We start from the raw sequence: 20,041 nt of genomic DNA, 5'->3' as shown, positions 1-20,041 counted from the left end.
TTTATTGTAAAGACTTTCTTCTCTTAGTACTTGTCGAAAATCAGTTGTCTACATGTTTGTTGGGTCCACTTCTGAACTCTGTATTCCGTTCCATTTATCTAGTTTTCTATCTCAATGCCAGTAGCACACTGCCATGATTACCTTGACTTTACTGTAAGTCTATTATATTAAGTAGTGATAGTTCTCCAGCTCTGTTTCTTTCTTTTTTTCTCTCCAACTCCTGCATAGTTTTGGCTATTATAGGTCCTTTGTTTTGCCCTCTGAATTTTAGAATCATTTGGGGGATTTCTGGGGGAAAAAAATCCACTGTGATTTTTACTGTGATTATATTGAATCTGTATATCAATTTGGTAATTGATGAACAAAGTTGAGTTTTCTGACCCAGGAGCACAGTATACCCCTCTGTTTAGGTCTTATTTTGTTCTCCTTAACGATGTCTTAATAGTTTTCAGTGAACAGATCTTCTTGCATTTCTTTTGCCACATCTGTCACTGAGTATTTCATATTTTTGTTGCTACCTTAAATGACATTATTTTGTTAGTTTTAATTTTTCAATTTAGATATTGTTATTATGTTGAAATGTAATTGACTTTTCTATATTGATCTTGCATCCTGTAACCTTGATAAACTCACTAACTAGTTCTGCTGGTATCTTGGTAGACAATGTTTCCATAAACAATTTCTTGTCTACTAATAGAGATCATTTTACTTCTTTGCAATCTAGATGCTTCTATTTATGTATTTTGGTTGTCTTATTGTACTTATTTGAACCTCTAATACAATAGAAATGGTGAAAGTGGACATCCTAGTCTAATTCTTGATCTTAAGGGGAAAAAATGAATCTTTGAACATTAAATATAACATTAGTTGTAGGTTTTTGGTATATCCCTTTCCTCAAGTTGATAAAATCCCTTCTGCTATTTTTTATTTAATCTATTTTGGCTCTAATATTTATAGTTTCTTCTATGTACTTTGAGTTTAATTTGTGATACATTTTATTAAAGCTGAATCCAATGATTTAAGAAAAATCTTTTTTTCTGTTGGGTTTACCAGAAAGTCCTTTTTGATTTTTCTGCAATATCTTAAGATGCAAATGAACTTTCTGGCCAACCCAACAATCTAGACATTTAGTGCTCTAAGTCCCCATTCCCTAAATACTAGTTTAGTAGCAGCCCAGAAAATTTTTTATATATTTTTTCTCATTTTCATTCTCTTCAAAATATTGTTTTATTTTGATTCCTTTGACCCATGGTTTATTTGAAATGTGTTAGTTTCCACATATGTGAGAGCTTTTTGGAGTTCTCTATGTTATGGATTTCTAATTGATATCTAATTGAAGTCTATTGGGCTTAGAGAATATAGTTTATATGAGTTGGATCCTTTTTAAATTTATTGAGTCTTAGTTTATAGCTTATAATATGGTCTATCCTGTGAATATTCCACATTCAGAGTTTAAAAAACAAACAAACTGCATATTCTTTTGTCAATAGAATTTTATAAATGTCAAATAGTTCAAGTTGTTGTTTAAATATCCAAATCTTTACTAATTTGGGGATCTACTTTCTAAAAAGCAATTATTGAGAGATTGATATTAACCTGAGTATAATTATGGATGTATTATTATTTTTTTTGATGCTTGTATTTTGAAGATATATGCATAAATATTTAGGATAAATATTATCTGCATAAATACTTAGGATTTCTATTTCCTCTTCATTAATTGACCACTTTGTCACTCTGAAATAACTTTGTATTATATTTCATTTATACCTTGTAATACCTGGTAATATACTTCACTTTAAAATCTTCTTTATTTTAGCTATCCAAGCTTTCTTCTTAACTAATGTTAGTATATTATATATTTTTACATCCTTTAATATATTTGTTTCTTTGTATTTAAAAGCCACATATGATTGGATCTTTATTTTTTATACAATCTGACCATCTCTGTCTTTCAATCAGTGTTTAAAATGTATTTTAATATGATTATGGATATGATTAAGTTTAAATATCATTTAGGTTTTTTTTTCTGTCTTCCATGTTCTTTATATCTCCTTTTTTTCTCTTTTAGACTAATTTAATATTTTTTTGGTTCCATTTTTATTCTTTGTTTGCTTATTATTGATTACTATTAAGTGTTGCTTTAAGTTTAGTCTAACTTCAAATGATAATATAACAAACATTTCATGTGTAGTTTATGAGCTGCACAATATTATATCTCCATTTCCCATTGAAGGTAAGGCCTAGGACATACTATTCCAGCAATAGCATCTGTCTCGGAGAAGGCAGTGGCACCCCACTCCTGTACTCTTGCCTGGAGAATCCCATGGATGGAGGAGTCTGGTAGGCTACAGTCCGTGGGGTCGCTAAGAGTCGGACACGACTGAGCAATTTCACTTTCACTTTTCACTTTCATGCATTGGAGAAGGAAATGGCAACCCACTCCAGTATTCTTGCCTGGAGAATCCCAGGGACGGGGGAGCCTGTTGGGCTGCCATCTATGGGGTCTCACAGAGTTGGACACAACTGACACGACTTAGCAGCGGCAGCAGCATCTAACAGTTTCTGATGCACAGTACATGTCCAGTTACTGCTGAAAGGATGAATGAACAAATGAACCGTCTCCTGAAATTTCAGTTTCATTTTTCCTTTGCACAGTTAGACAGTCAAGTGAGTCAATTTTGCTTGAACACCTGGGCTCCCTAACCAAGTGATAAGCCTAAACAGCAATAACTGAATAATATATGATTTGGATTCTATTGTAAAAGTGAGGTTCTAGGATGTTCAGCCCATCTCCTAGTTATAGTACACTGAAGAAGCAGGTTGAAACATCCTCACATTCATTCCTAACCTATTCTTTTAGTTACTGTATCTGGGAACTATCCAAAGCCTATTGTTCAGTTGCTCAGTCACATCTGACTCTTTTGTGACCCCATGGACTGTAGCCTGCCAGTCTCCTCTGTCCTTCAGATTTCCCAGGTAAGAATACTGGAGTTAGTTGCCTTCTCCAGATGATCTTTCCGACCCAGGGATTGAACCCATGTCCCCTGTATTGGCAGGTGGATTCTTTACCACTGAGCCACCAGTGAACCCCCCAAAGCTTCTTTGGAACATCTATTTTATTGTCTTTAGCACTAATACCAAAAAGCTGAGTACTTTTATCTCCTGCTAGTTTTTATTACGTGTATTTTGAGTCAGAAATAAGGTCTTAAGGTCAAAGGTCCAGCATTCAGATTCGTTGTTGAATATCACAAAATGAAAAGTTTGAAACCTGCTTCCAGAATATGTAAATTGTGGTTTTTAGCTCTGCCTTAATACACAAAGGTTCATCTAGTCAAGGCTATGGTTTTTCCTGTGGTCATGTATGGATGTGAGAGTTGGACTGTGAAGACGACTGAGCGCTGAAGAATTGATGCTTTTGAACTGTGGTGTTGGAGAAGACTCTTGAGACTCCCTTAGACTGCAAGGAGATCCAAGCAGTCCATTCTGAAGGAGATCAGCCCTGGGATTTCTTTGGAAGGAATGATGCTGAAGCTGAAACTCCAGTACTTTGGCCACCTCATGCAAAGAGTTGACTCGTTGGAAAAGACTCTGATGCTGGGAGGGATAGGGGGCAGGAGGAGAAGGGGATGACAGAGGATGAGATGGCTGGATGGCATCACTGACTTGATGGACGTGAGCCTGAGTGAACTCCGGGAGTTGGTGATGGACAGGGAGGCCTGGCATGCTGTGATTTGTGGAGTCGCAAAGAATCAGACACGACTGAGCAACTGATCTGATCTGATCTAATACACAATAGGTCATGAACAAATCACTGAAGTTCTCTCCCTTGACCTTTATTCCTCGACACTTCCGTCGTATATGTCTCTGAATTCATGAAGTTCTTTGGAACAAGTGAAAATGTAACACCAAGAGTTCTTAACCTCCTATTGTCCTATCTTCTTTTTTCCCATTCTTTAAAGGACTTCTTTCTAGTTTGCATACATATAGAATGACAAATTAGGAAGGTTTTCATGAATCTTATCATCTTGCAGATTGTGAGGTTGTAATTATCAGCCCTTGCTTTGACATCTTATTCAAATGAAGAATAATAATTCACCTTCATTCTTCAGGGTGGCAGTTAGTTTTTAATATAAATACCAACACTTATCTGTAAATTGTTTTCCAAACCCTTGGCTATAATTGTTTTCAGTTTAAGGATGCAGCTGAAGTAATCCAAGCATAGACATTATCATAACTTCCTCCTTCCTATCCCACCATCATATGTATGGATTGACAGAAATAAAATTGGTTTGACTCTAAGAATTCTTATAGTACTTAATAACCAAAGAGTGAGAACAAAGCTAAATTAGTTATTATACTGTTGTGAAATTATGAAGGGAATGTGTTGGGGAGGGGAAGTAAAATTGAAAGTGCCTATCGTTATCTTGAAGTAATTTTCCTTGGCTATTCATTTAACTTCAATGTCAAGTTATTTACATAACAAGAGCAATGCCTATCTTTTAAGGGTGATGTGAGAATTAATTTAAATTCCACAAAGTGTTTCGAGGCACAGAGTTGAAAGGTTCTTTATAAATGCCAGGCATTATTATAACCAGACTAGTAAAAAGAAACACTCAAGATAAAGCTACTCATGCAGGGTCCTCTAATAGAAACTGTATTGGTAAGGAAATATAAAGGTTACTGCTATTCATAATTTATGGCTGAGGGGAATAAATCAAGACTGATAATAATGCTTTGCTGTCTAGTTAAGTCTTAAAGACAGACGTAGCTGTGATGGAATATATTGCTCCACTCAAGGAGAAGTTTGAAATTGAGACCCTACAAGCAATAACAGTGATATATGAAGATTATTTAAAGCCAGTGTCTTTAACTGAGCCATGGAAAATACCATAACAAATTTGACTATGTCTTTCAAAGTCTTCAAGAAAGACTTTGAAATGGAAGATGTAATCCTTTAGCATTTGGGTGTGTGGATTTGCTAGAAATATAGGCATAATGGTCTTCATTCTAGTAGCCACCAAAATCTGTCTCATTGTGAATCCTTTTTAAGTTTTTCTTTTGATTTATGATAAGCAAAAGCTTTAACACAAAGGGAGAAACATTTTTTTCAAAAGATTTCATACAAGCAGAATACTTCAGGAAAGTAAGAGAGATAATCACATACATAAAACCATCTTGTTAAAGTAATCACAGGTAATGGTAGAAAACTATATGTAAAAATCTTTGAGTCACACAATTAGCTAAAGAAGTCTAATAGGTAAATTTAATGTTGTTATGATCAAATTGTAGCTTTTATTACCTGTGTATTGGTTTCCTGTTGCCACTTCAACAAATTACAGAAAGCTTCGTGCCTTAAAACAACACAGAATTATTATCTTAGAGTTGTGTTGGTCCAAAGCGAATCTTGGTGGGCTCAAATTAAGCTGTTGGCAGGTTGTGTTCCTATCCAGAAGACCTAAGGTAGAATGTAGTTTTTTGTTGTTGTTGTTTTTTTAACTTCTTCCAGCATTTAGAGGCTGCCTGTATTTGGCTCATACATGGCCCTCTTCCATTTTCAAAACCAGCAATGGCTGATTGTTGCTCACATCACATTGCTACATCACTCCTTTGTCATCTTCTTCCACCTCTGAGAACCCTTGTAATTGCATTGGGCCCACTTGTATAATCTCCCTTTCTTAAGGCCTTATTTCCATTATTAGTGACCTTAATTCCATCTGTTACCACAATTCCCCTTTGCCAGGGAAGTAACATAGTCACAGGTTCTGGGGATTAGGACTAGGCATTTTGGGGAGACTACTATTCTAAATTAAAAGATACTTGCTCCTTGGAAGAAAAGCTATGACCAACCTAGACAGCATATTAAAAAGCAGAGACATCACTTTGCTGACAAAGGTTTATATAGTCAAAGCTAAGGTTTTTCCAGTAGTCATATATGGATGTAGAATTGGACCATAAAGAAGGCTGAGCGCCAAAGAAGATGCTTTTGAACTGTGGTGTTGGAGAAGACTCTTGAGAGTTTCTTGGACAGCAAGGAGATCAAAACAGTCAACCCTAAAGGAAATCAAGCCTGAATATTCATTGGAAGGACTAATGCTGAAACTTTAGTACTTTGGCCACCTGATGTGAAGAGCAGACTTCTTGGAAAAGACCCCGATGCTGGGAAAGATTGAGGGCAGGAAGAGAAGAGGTGACAGAGGATGAGATGGTTGGATGGCACCGTTGACTCGGTGGACAGGAGTTTGAGCAAAGTCTGGGAGATAGTGAGGGACCGGGAAGGCAGGCATGCTGCAGTCCATAAAGTTGCAAAGAGACAGACACCACTGAGCAACTGAACAACAACAACAAATTACTCTACCTGTTACGGTCGAAAAGTGGGAAGATGAGAGTTTCAAAATATTTTAGAGACTGGCAAGTAAGTGGCACACAGGTTCTGGCATTTGCTACTGGCATTTTCTGTTATACAGTTTTGGCAGTAATTTAGTTGGCAAGCCTTTTTCTCTTTTCACCACAGTGAGGTATCAGTTTGCATTTTGCATCTTTATTTCTCATTTCTCTAAGAATCCACCCATCTTTCCAACAAATCCTTGGTAAGTATCTAGGATGTGAAGCAGTAAGGATAGGCCCAGACAATACAATGCTTAGTGAAATCAGTCAGAAAAAGACAAATGCTATATGATATCACTTGTATGTGGAATCTAAAAAAAAAAAGTACAGATTAGTGTATATACAAAACAGAAACAGACTCAGAGATGTAGGAAACAAACCAGTGGTGAGCAAGGGGGAGAGGGGGAGGGGAGAGACAAATTAGGGGTATTGGGATAAGATACAAGCTATTATATGTAACATAAATAAGCAACAAGGATATACTATAGGACACAAGGAGTTTATAGCCATTTTCTTATAATAACCTACAATAGAAAAGAATCTGCAGAAATACCAAATCACTATGCTGTATGTCTGAAGTTAACACTATATTGTAAATCAACTACACTTGTCAAAAACAAAATGCCTTACTTGAATATATTGGCTTAAAATACCCTAGAAACCACTCTATCATTATGAGATCTTGCCCTCAAGGAGCATACTCTGCTAAATGCATTACTTGAGCCCCTTCATATAATCGTTCATTAAGTAGTGATATGAGAAAAGATTTCAAAATAATTTACTCACCTTGATGTTTGTTTTCCATGCTGTCTCCCTCACCCCCATTATTCAAATATCAAAGCTTATATGCTGCTGCTAAGTCGCTTCAGCTGTGTCCGACTCTGTGCAACCCCAAAGACAGCAGCCCACCAGGCTCCCCCGTCCCTGGGATTCTCCAGGCAAGAACACTGGAATGGGTTGCCATTTCCTTCTCCAATGCATGAAAGTGAAAAGTGAAAGTGAAGTTGCTCTGTTGTGTCCGACTCCTAGGGACCCCATGGACTGCAGCCCACCAGGCTTTTCCATCCATGGGATTTGCCAGGCAAGAGTACTGGAGTGGGGTGCCATCGCCTTCTCCCAAAGCTTATATACCTCTCTTTAAAAAAAAAATAATGCCAAGAAAAAATACATAGTTCAGATAGTCCATGCTTATTCGCTCAATTGTGTCTGTCTCTTTGAGACCCCATGAGATTCTCCAGGCAACAATACTGGAGTGGGTAGCCATGCCTTCCTCCAGGGGATCTTCCTGACCCAGGGATCAAACCCTGGTCTCATGCATTGCATGTGGGTTCTTTACTGTCTGAGCCGCCAGGGAAGCCCCTAGTTCGGATAGTACTTTCTTTTTTTCTTGTTTAACTCATTTTTCGAAATGACTTTTCCTATTTTAAAAAAGTACTATATAGAAGGAAGGAAATGTGTAATTTTCTGCCAGGTCAATGGCACACTTATTTAAGAGCTTGCAGGTTTGACCAATTCTATGTTGTAAATTCCAGGATTCTTTCCAGCTTGAAAATACAAGGAACTGGATTTAGCTTATAGACCATAAGTTGACTGCAGACTTAATGCAAGTCTTTCAATATGCAAAAAAAAAAAAAAAAAAAACCCTTGTGAAAGTGACCAGGTTGCTCTTTGTTTTAACTAAGTAGGATAGGAGGCAATGATATTAAATCAAAAGAGAAATAATTTAGACTAAGCAACCTCAAGTGTATTAAAACACTGGAAAATGTTACTTAAGGATGTAGATTTCTCTTAGGAAAAATCTTCTTCACAAACTGAAAATATAGGACTTGAATATTGGAGAAAATATGCTAGTTAGTAGCATGTGCTAATTAAAAAATGTATTGAAGTAAATCCAGTTAGTCCTTTCACAGTACACACTTTATCAAGTTTCTAAGCTCTCAACAAGGTACTTGAAAGGTTCACCAGGAATAGTCATCATGAGTCTTTGCTAAACAGTAAAATATATTGTCAGTTGAAGGAGAAAGAAAAATGTCAACTGAACCCCCAAAGTCAAGGTTTCCCATAGAGATAGCTCTACTTGTCTGGAGTGATGTCCCCTTGGACACTTCCTTAAAACTCCCTGTGTCTCAAGGACATCTGATTGTCAGGGGAAAAAAAAAATCTAATCACAAATTGAAAGATTCTAGCTAAAAGCATTTGCAGTCCCTTCTTACTCTGTTTTAAAGATGTATTTTTAAAGGCCATTTCATTTCTTAACTGGATGTTAGACACTTGACTGCACATGACTCCTCTCCAGAATATATACAGCTGGATAGGTGGAAATTTTCTTTACACAAGAGTATGAGATTTTGATTGTCATTCTCTGGTTTAGAAGCATCTTTTGACTACGTGTTATGGGATAATATACAAACTCCTTAGCAAAACTTATGCTTTTACAGTCTATCCCCAGTCTTCCTTTCCAGTCTAACCTATCAGTACAACCTTCCTATCCCCTTACCCTCTTCAGTCTACATGGCCATATCCTCACACCCTTTCCTTTGCACACAACGTCCCTTCCATCCAAAGTGATCTTGCTCATCTTGCCCCATCTTGTTCATGAAATAGTTAAGTGATGTCTTCCCCCATCCCTAATTGATTTCATCCCTCAAACCGTTATACTCTGCCTCACCTAAAATTTCTCTTGTTGATATCTCTAGTGACTTCTCTGTTTTTAAACCAAACAATAATGGCCTTTCCATCCTCACTGTGCTTGGCATCGATGGCCACTTCCTATTTCCCAAAACACTTGCTGCCTTAAATGTAGTAAATCCCACCCTTCTGGTTTTTCTTCTGCCTCCTTGACCTCTGGTCTTACTTATGGAGTTCTCTCTTTTCTTCACCCTTAAAAGTTAATGTTCCACAGGGTCCTCTCCTTTGGATACAGTAGAGTAATTGACATGGCAGAAAAAATGTAATGAACATCTGTATCGGTTGATGTTTTGTTGGTGGCAAACAGTGTAAACTGATTAAGCATAGGTCCCAGAGAACAAAGAGCTGACCAGTCAAGCTTGGGGCAGGGCTTAATAACCAAAGGTGGTGGGATGAATGTCAGTATCAAGATGGGACAGTGTGCCTGTTTTAGGGTGCCACTCTAAGGGTGGTGCAGTTCCAACAGCCTCCTGTCTTTAGCAGGCCCTCCTCTGTGTTTTTCTCTTGCAAATCATATCTGTTCTTTTAGACTCCAAAATGAAGCAGTGATTCTTCCATGAAGTCTGTTCTGATTCCTTCAAGAATTTGTTGATTGCACCTGCCTTTGAGCTAGATTCATATCAAATATGTAACTATTATTTTACTCAAAAACTGCATTGCAGTTGTTATGGTCATGTGGTCTTTTTTCTTCCTCTGGACTGAGAGATTTATGGGCAAAGGTGGTGAGTTCTTCATCTCACTCAGATCCTACCTAGCTCACTCTCAGTTATTCGAGATACCCCCTTCCCAAGTTTTTAGTTTTTCGGGTTTTGAAACAGTTTAGGGACATATTAAGTTGTGAATTCATATACACATTAGTGTATATGTACACTAATATGTGCATATGTACAGATGCATGTGGCTTGGCTTTAATTAATTAATGTAATGGAAGGAAAAAATGTAGAGGTGTCAGCTTGTACAAGTATATTTTAACAGGAAAATCCTTTTGAACTCCATATTACTCTAAATATTATGTATATATGCTTTTACACTTCTTTATCTTCCTTAGTATTAAATTTGACAATTTTAAACAAAGCCTGAATAAAACTTCTTTTTTGTTTTCCATTACACTTTAGCAAAGATGGAAAGTAATGTTTCCATTTTATTATGAAGAAGATACATTGGCTTTATATTTAAAATAAATGGTAAAATGTGTTGTGTTATGCTAAATAACAAGTCATTTCATGTGTTGGTGATAAAAATAAACTAAGAAGACTAGAAACAGAAATGTGTGTAGAAAAGCTAAGAGAAATGAATAGCAAAGAACAAGCTATTTTGCTAAATAATATGAGAAGCCAACTATTTTGTACAGAGCTATGATTTAACTTGGAGAAGGCAATGGCACCCCACTCCAGTACTCTTGCCTGGAATATCCCATGGACGGAGGAGCCTGGTAGGCTGCAGTCCATGGGGTCGAGAGGAGTCGGACATGACTGACTGACTTCACTTTCACTTTTCACTTTCATGCATTGGAGAAGGAAATGGCAACCCACTCCAGTGTTCTTGCCTGGAGAATCCCAGGGATGGGGGAGCCTGGTGGGCTGCCGTCTATGGGGTCGCACAGAGTCAGACACGACTGAAGCAATTTAGCAGCAGCAGCATGATTTAACTAAAATATGAGAAGAATTGGGCTTGCTTTATGGCTCAGTGGTAAAGAATCCACCTGCCAATGCAGGAGACACAAGAGACACAGGTTCAGTCCCTGAGTTGGGATGATCCACTGCAGAAGGAAGGGGCAATCCACTCCAGTTTTCTTGCCTGGAAAATCCCATGAACAGAGGAGCCTGGTGGGCTACAGTCATTGGGGTCACAAAGAGTCGGACACAACTGAGCAAGTGAGCACATGATTTAACTAAAATATGAGAAGAATCATTAGTAAAATGTTATGTTTACTAAATATTTTAATTTTTGTACATAATTATTTAATTATGTATATCAACATCAGACATCCCTCTCTGAACATGAACTAAGTCCTATTGAAGAACTGCTTATCTACTTATGAAATAAAAATCCTGAAGCACTCAACTAGATGTGCAAGTCTCATGCAGCAAAGCTCTGTTAATGTAATGTTAGTATACTACTATATGCTATAACAAACAAATGACAACATTTCAAAATTTTAAAATAATTGTTGTTGTTCAGTCACTTAGTTGTGTCTGACCCTTTTCGACTTCATGGACTGCTGCATACCGGGCCCCTCTGTCTTCCACTGTCTCCCAGAGTTGGCTCAAATTCACGTCCACTGAGTCAGTGATGTCATCCAACCAGCTCATCCTCTGTCACCCCCTTCTCCTTCTGCCCTCAATCTTTCCCAGCATCAGGGTCTTTTCCAGTGAGTTGGCTAGTCACATCAGGTGGCCAAAGTATTGGAGCTTCAGCATCAGTCCTTCCAGTGACTATTCAGGCATTTATTGTGGATGTTCCTGAGGTAGATGTCCTCCATGTGGTGATTCAGGACTCTGGTTTCCACCCTCTTACAGCTGTCTCATTTCCTAGAACACTGTAATCCTCTACTTCTGGCTAGCAAGTAAGTGAATACGGCTTACGTATATCTTAATCGTCATTACCCCAAAGACTTACCACTTGTCTTCATATTCCTTTAGCTGGAACTTTCATGTGTTTCTACTTAGATGCAAGGGGAGCTAGAAGATACGGCTGGCTAGCTGCTTCCTGGCACCAATTCTGTACTAATGAAAGCATGAATCCTGGTGGACAGTTAGATTATCTGTCATAGCTCACCCCTCTAGCCAAGGCAACAACAATTGTTACCCTTTCTCCCACCCATAGAATGCTTTCAGTAGAACTCAAGAGAAACAGCCCAGAATTTCATCCTGTCCTTACTTCCAGTTGAAAGTCCAGCATCTCAATCAGATCTAGCTGTGGCTCTTTGGAGCCTGGTGACCAATAAACTAGGGTTTATGTTAACTGCCTACTGTTCCCCCTCCCCTCCTCACTCTGCCCAAGCACAAATCCAATATATAGCAGCTTATCAGGGGGCAGGAAAGCTACAATTAAGTTTCTTATATAAAAAAAATGTGAAGTGGGAAATACAAAGCAATACTTGTCCAGTGAGAACAGTGAGATGCTTCTAGAGTCGGACACGACTGAGCGACTTCACTTTCACTTTTCACTTTCATTCATTGGAGAAGGAAATAGCAACCCACTCCGGTGTTCTTGCCTGGAGGATCCCAGGGAGGGGAAGCCTGGTTGGCTGCCGTCTATGGGGTCGCACAGAGTCGGACACGACTGAAGTGACGCAGCAGCAGCAGCCTGAGTTAAAAATGACATTCCTTTGTCTGCTGGTTTCAGCCAGAAACTTTCAACTCATTTTCCTTTACCATTTGTTTAAAGTATCTGTAAAATATCCCATTGGATAGTCCAGCAGTCAAAAAGAATACATTCTAGAATCCGATCATAATTTTTGAAAACATCACAAATGCCATGTAATCTGCTCTTGGCTGAGCCTTCATATGCTTAAGGGTAGAAATGCCGGACTGAACCTGGTTGTAGCTTCTAGGATGGGCTAGAGAAAAGTCTCAAGGTAGTAGATACATTTAACAACTTGGAAGTTGAGACTCGTTTGAGAAGCTTTTATGATATGACTGTGTTGTCTCTCTTGGAGAAAGAGCCTTGCCTGAAGATTTCTTCGTGAATATTTTCACTTACATGTGGAAACGAAGATTTTTTTATTTTCTGCAGAGTACACCAAATTCAGTCACCGTGTTGTGATTTAAAAACATTTTATCATACCTAAGCATGTTTATAGTTCTCCCATTTACTTAGAAACTTCAAGTTTATTTACTTTTTCATGATAGTTTAAAATAAGGATAGCTGAAAATATAATGTCCTGAGTTCCGTATGTTTATTCCATTTAAAAATAATCATTAAGACTTGAATATAGGCTGTGTCTAAATGGTGTCATGACTGACTGAAAAGGGGACAATACTTTTTCTTTTATCTAATTGATACCTAGCATCTGAAGAGCATTTCTTGCCCATGTTGACTCTGTGGGACTGTGGGATTGTGAAATGATGACTTGATAGTTTGGCAGTTTTATGAAAAATAATTATTTTGTTAGAGTCCTCATAATATCATCTTTATAGCTTTGAAAACATGTAGTCAGGAAAAAGCTTCCTGGGTATTGATGGATGTGCGGTCATCCGTCTTTCCCATCTCTAATTGAGTTGATTTCCTTTAATACTGCTTTGCAATGAAAATATTAAAACACGAGGTATACGTTTGCTACTCCCAATAATTGGTTTTGCTTTTTGAGCATGCTATCTGTAATTTCAAAGACCATTTCTTTCTGAACTCCTTTGCCCTGAGGAGTTTAGAGTGGTCTTGAAATTATAGGTGTCTATTAAGTATTTTTCAACTGTCAAGTCAACTGTAGCTGCTGTGCTATTAATTCATTATGAAGTGACACAGGAAGAAAACTCATTATGTGATAATATGAAAACACATATTTGTCAAAAAAAAGTAAAGGAGTCTGTATTGAAAATCCATTTGCTGTGGTGGGAGTGAAATGGTTTATCAAACACATTTAGGTGCGACACCAACTTTTCAGACAGGAAAATGTATAGAAAAGATTGAATTCTGCTCCTTAGAAGTTCTATATTATACACCTAAATGTGTTCTTTTTTGTCCCTTACAGGTGGTATTATACCCAACTTCCAGCAGCTCCAAGTCAGCTGAGTTGCACCGAATGATAGTTCCAAAAAATAGCCAGGACTCTGACTTAAAAATCAAATTGGCAGTGCGAATGGATAAACCACCACATATGAAACATAGTGGGTGAGTGTGTACTTGAAGAGGTTTTTCTTCTGAATTACTGAATTTCATGGTATCATTTTTGTCATTTTCCTCGGAGAAAGTATCGAGCATTCACATGGAATTCCCTCCCACCAAAATTACATTCATGAAAAGGGTGAAAGTGAAAGCATTAGTTGTTCACTAGTATCCAACTCTTTGCACCCCCATGGATTATAACCCACCAGGCTCCTCTGTCCATGGAATTCTCCATGGATACTAGAATGGGTAGCCATTCCCTTCTCCAGGGGATCTTCCCAATCCAGGGATCAAACCCTGGTGTCTTGCGTTGGAGGCAAATTTTTTTACCATCTGAGCCATCAGGGAAGCCTCAAATTTCATTCTAGGTTAACTTAATTTTTTAAATGTATAGACATTTTTATAGCTAAATATATGAGTATTTAGTGTAACTGCATGCTAACATATTATTGGTACTTGGTTACACTGGTATTACACATCATTTACATGGATAAAGAACAATGATGTATGGAGGTAACATTGAAGACATATTTTTCAAAATACAGTAATAGTTGAAACAAGCCTAGCTTTCAGATCACCAGAAATACACTTACATAGACTAAAGTTAAATGCTGGTTCAGATATAACCCAAGAGACTGTATAAGATTTTATGGGAAGGCTATGAGTATTCATCCAGTATGTGAGTGAGAAACCAGATCAATATGGGAGGAAGCTGATCCTGTGGATAACCAGAAGTGCAGGGACTGGCCCCTGGGGATTGCCATGGGTCAGTGTCAGCTTTTATTTCTGAGGTTCCTTTTTACCTTGTAGCTGATGAGGAAATAGGCCTAAACTCATGAATACAATTCAGTGAGCTTTTATTTAAACCGAGATTTTTCCCAGCTTAATGCTTTGTGACTCGCTACAGCCAAATTCTAGCCTAGGGTGTTAGCCATAATAAATAAATTAAAAAAAAAAAAGAATGGAATGATTTTCATGACTAAAGTTTAGCTGCAGAGTACATCATGAGATGTGCTGGACTGGTTGAAGCACAAACTGGAATCAACATTGCTGTGAGAAATATCAATAACCTCATGCAGATGATACCACACTTATGGCAGAACGCTTAGAAGAACTAAAGAGCCTCTTGATGAAAGTGAAAGCAGAGAGTGAAAAAGTTGGCTTAAAACTCAACATTCAGAAAACTAAGATCGTGGCATCTGGTCCCATCACTTCATGGCAAATAGATGGGGAAACAGTGAGAGACTTTATTTTCTTGGACTCCAAAATCACTGCAGATGGTGATTGCAGCCATGAAATTAAAAGACACTTGCTCCTTGTAAGAAAACCTATGACCAACCTAGACAGCATATTAAAAAGCAGAGACATTACTTTGTCAACAAAGGTCCATCTAGTCAAGGCTATGGTTTTTCCAGTAGTCATGTATGGATGTGAGAATTGGACTATAAAGAAAGCAGAGGGCCAAAGAATTGATTTTGAACTGTGGTGTTGGAGAAGACTCTTGAGAGTCCCTTGAACTGCAAGGAGATCCAACCAGTCCATCCTAAAGGAGATCAGTCCTGGGTGTTCATTGGAAGGACTGATGCTGAAGCTGAAACTGCAATACTTTGGCCACCTGATGCAAAGAACTGATTCATGTGAAAAGACCCTGATGCTGGGAAAGATTGAAGGCAGGAGGAGAAGGGGACAACAGAGGATGAGATGGTTGGATGACATCTTCAACTCAATGGAGATGAATTTGAGTAAACTCTGGGAGTTGGTGATGGACAGGGAAGCCTAGTGTGCTGGAGTTCATGGGGTTGCAAAGAGTCGGAAACAGCTGAGCCACTGAACTGAACTGAACTGAAAGTTTAGCCACAAACCTAACAGTCTCTGTTTCTTCTTGTACAAAGAGGCATCTCTGCTGGTTTTGGAGCTAAATCACTAACATTGTGCCAGAGTTAACTGGTAAGTCAACAAGATAAGGATTCTTCAAATGACCATTAGGGAGAAAAGTTAGACTGAGCAGGAGGCAACCCAGAGGTACCTTCTGCAGCTGAGATGAGCCTCTAAGGACCATATGGCTTCCTTGGTTTGAGCAGGCAATAGCGTATGCTTTGTCAGAACCAGTCATATTTGGGCAAAAAAGACCTCAGTGGATAGGCTCTGAGGAAGAACAAGAATTTACATATCCCATAGTATCGTATCTTTAATGCAGTGATGCTCAGTGTAACTATGACTCAGATAGAGTTCCTGGGATTTAAAACCTAGGGCTCTTTCTTCCCCCGTCAATCTATCTGCTCACTGTTGATTTACAAAGCAGTCATGAATTGAGCCCTTCCTCTGTGTCAGCCAGAACAAACCTCAGTGAGATACATCCCAGGCCTGAAGAAACTGACTAGCCAGGGGTTCAGGCTTGTAGACAAATAATGATGATACTGAGTGATAAGCACCATAAAAGAGGAGTGGGAACTGGTGGAAATAATACCTGATTCTTGCTGGAGCTGGTCAAAGGAAGTCTCAGAAGACAACTGCCTTTGAGATGAAGCTTGAGGCATAAATTCAGCAGGTGGGCAGTGGGGAAGAAAGGCAGTCCAGCCATCTGTCATAGGGTGTACCTAGGCAGGAGATCTGGAAGGGCCGTTAGCTAACCATGACAATTTTGGTTCTGGAGAGTGCTTAGACTAGAGAGAGTACTAGTGCTCTAAAATACTTAGAGTAATAGACACTAGAGGGAGATATAAAGGAACACATTATATTCCAAGCCTTATAGTTAATTCCCTACTCTTCTGGATTCAGTCTCTTGATGAATAATGGCACAAGAAATGGGAACCTGGAGACCTCCCTGGTGGTCCAGTGGCTAAGATTCTAAGCTCTCAATGCAGGGGGCCCAGGTTCAATCCCTCCTAGATCCCACATGCTGTCACTAAGACCCGGTGCAGCCAAAATAAATTTATATATATATATATATATATATATATATATAAAAAGAAATGGGAACCTGTATACTGCTACACCAAGATAGCCCCTGATTTACACATGGGCAGCACCGTGGTGAATACCCTTAGAACCTTCAGATTGTCCCAAGAACCATACTGAATATGAAGCTGAGCACATGGCAGGTTCTGAAGCCTTCAGCTCTTGTGGAGAGTGAGTTCTGCTCTCTCATCCTTGGCATTTTCTTGCTCTGGAATAGTCCAGTCAGGTGAGACAATCCACCTGCCTTTCAAGACTTTATATTCCCTTCTTATCATTCCTTTGCAATGAAGGAGAATTGGTTGATATCACATCTTAGAGCCCTCTGGCTAAATGAGGACCCCCAGAATGATTCTGGAGTTGACTACTGCCCAAGACTATAGATGAAGGAGATGACTAAGGAGAATATATCATAGTCTCTGAATGTAATCTGCAAAACTTAAGAACTGTCGTGACTTACCTTTACTAAGGGCTTTCCTGGTGACTCAGATGGTAAAGAATCTGACCCCAGTGTGGGAGACCCAGGTTTGATCACTGGGTTGGGAAGATCCCTTGGAGAAGGGAATGGCAACCCACTCCAGTATTCTTACCTGGAAAATTCCATGAACAGAGGAGCCTGGCAGGCTACCGTCCATGGGATTGGAAAAAGTCAGACACGACTGAGCAGCTAACACTTTCACTTCACTTTCACTTGACTTTCACTAAAAGATACCGGCAAGCATTTCCAGACATTCAGGTAACTGCAGTTTATGTCATGTAAAAAGAAATTCTAGAAATTAAAATATCGGTGATGTTGTTCTGCTAGTTGGTATGTTATGAAGCATAATTAAGAATATTGTATTTCCTAATAGTTATTCAAAAAGGCTATATAAGACTATTATTGAACATAATAATAATTATCAACCAGAATTTCATCATTGCCGTAATAGTAATTTATCGCTTTGGGCAGACCACAAGCACCTGTCTAGGTTTCTCAGTGCCTCTGAGGTAACAGCTTTAAACAGTTTGAATATCACCCTGTATTTAAATATATATGGAAAAATATGAATTGATGCATAATCAAAGCTATCACAACCATATTCGCCTTTCTCTTTGGCACTTCATAGATGGATTTTACTGAACTTAATTACATTGAAGAAGCAAAAGTCACCCAACCTTTTTCTTTCTAGTGCTCTTTCATATGCCAAAGTGGTAATGTAGGCATACATGGGAATAGTAGATTAATAGCATTTTGCTTTTGGGCGGGATTACGTTCTATCAATAAGTAATCCTATAATGAATGATTAACAGATGAATAATGAATAATTAAAAGAGAGACAGTTTAAAAATTTATCTTTACAGTTGTCAAATCAAACAATAAATTGGAGGGTTATGGCTTTTTGAAAAGCTTGGAGAGCTTTTCAGAACTAGACATCTTTGGGACATTCATCATAAAAACCTTTACTCTGTTTTAATGGTATGGACAACAATGATCAATTTCTCTCTCTTATATGAACTGTTTTAACATGAATTCTCCTTTATTAATATATGTATATGGCCCTGTTACCACTATGTAAATATTTTTATTAATGTTATCTGTATTTTATGTGTTCCTGACTATAAGTTTCTTAGACCCATTTGAACCCCTATCACTTCCCACCATGTGTAAACCAGCAAAGATATTAATAGAAATAGTGACGGAAGTGATAATAATGTGCTCCTTAGTGTTTTAAGGAAAAAGTAATGAATACATTCCTAAGATGAAGAACTTTAAAAGTTTAGAAGTGATTTAGAGGATAGTGTATAATTTAATGTAAAAGAATATCTAAAATAAATGAAGTAAATGGTGTTTGGACCTTAACTGTTGTGTTTTAAAATGATCTTTTTTGAACCAGAAAGAAAAATGAAACCAATCTAAAACTCATGTTTCTGGTAATCAGCCCATGTCTATACATTATAGTTTTTTTTAAACAGGACTCAGTTCAGTTGCTCACTAGTGTCTGACTCTTGCGACCCCATGAATCACAGCAGGCCAGGCCTCCCTGTCCATCACCAACTCCCTGAGTTCACCCAAACTCCTTCATGTCCATCAAGTCAGCGATGCCATCCAGCCATCTCATCTTCTGTCGTCCTCTTCTCCTCCTGCCCCCAGTCCCTCCCAGGATCAGGGTCTTTTCCAGTGAGTCAACTCTTCGCATGAGGTGGCCAAAGTATGGTCCTTCCAATGAACACCCAGGACTGATCTCCTTTAGTATGGACTGGTTGGATCTCCTTGCAGTCCAAGGGACTCTCACGAGTCTTCTCCAACACCACAGTTCAAAAGCATCAATTCTTTGGTGCTCAGCTTTCTTCACAGTCCAACTCTCACATCCATACAGGACTGACTATATGCAAATGAAAATGGATATTTAATTTGGGTAACTTACTAAACATTACTATATGACACGTGATAAAATTTGGGTACATTTATTCTTTGTCGGTATGTCATATAAACTAATTACATAAACCCTTATATAAATCTGTTAAATGAATTTCAGTCTAGGTTTCAAGTGGTTAAGTAATTTACATTCAGCTTTAAAATTTACTTTCCTGCTTTTTTTGGGTGGCCGGAAGACAGAACTGCTTTTGAACAAATGGATTGTCCTTTAGCATAGCCTAGTGGCTGAGTGACAGTATTAAATCTGAGTACTGCTATCCTCATTTTTATTAAATCATGTTTTCCTAATTAAAATGTTATTTTTTAAGCCACAAGAAAGACAAAATAAAGTGGAACTAATAAAGCAATGGTTATTATGACAAATCTACAACTGAAAAGGAAAAAGAAGAAACTTAAATTGTCAGAAATAGGTAGAAGCATTATGACTAGAATCTACCAAATGTCTGCTTGATGCTGATTTTTTTTACCATAAAAATAAAAAAGAAAACTTTATAAGAATATAACTGTAGAATAATTATTTCACAGTTAAAATTGATAAGATAAACTGTCAGCCAAATCACTGCCATATAGATCTCATCATCCTTTGTGTGTAGTCATGCTTGACAGTTTGAACATTTAAATGAATAGACATTTTGAAATAGTTTGAGATTGTCATATATAAAACTCCTTAATTTGCATCGTAAAGGTATAAAAGGCCCTGTGCCCATTGCTTGCTTCAGGGTCAAGACAGCAGATAAGCAGGAAGAACAGGATAAGCCCGAAGCTGGC

At 38.1% G+C, this 20,041-nt stretch overlaps 1 protein-coding gene across 5 annotated transcripts in view; it reads left to right on the top strand.

Moving 5' to 3' along the window:
• The window catches only part of CADPS2 (Ca++-dependent secretion activator 2), a 375,512-nt gene that overhangs the window by 112,533 nt on the left and 242,938 nt on the right, over positions 1-20,041 (top strand). For all 5 annotated transcript variants that reach the window (XM_010838081.1, XM_010838080.1, XM_010838082.1 and 2 more), the window contains exon 6: positions 13,769-13,908. In XM_010838081.1, coding sequence (XP_010836383.1) covers positions 13,769-13,908 — 140 coding nt within the window. The remainder of the gene's footprint in view (positions 1-13,768; positions 13,909-20,041) is intronic.

The sequence above is a fragment of the Bison bison genome, unplaced genomic scaffold (genome assembly GCF_000754665.1).
Source record: "Bison bison bison isolate TAMUID 2011002044 unplaced genomic scaffold, Bison_UMD1.0 scf7180017864089, whole genome shotgun sequence".
In the NCBI taxonomy this organism is placed as follows: Eukaryota; Metazoa; Chordata; class Mammalia; order Artiodactyla; family Bovidae; genus Bison; species Bison bison.
This window is presented reverse-complemented; position numbering and strand designations above follow the sequence as displayed.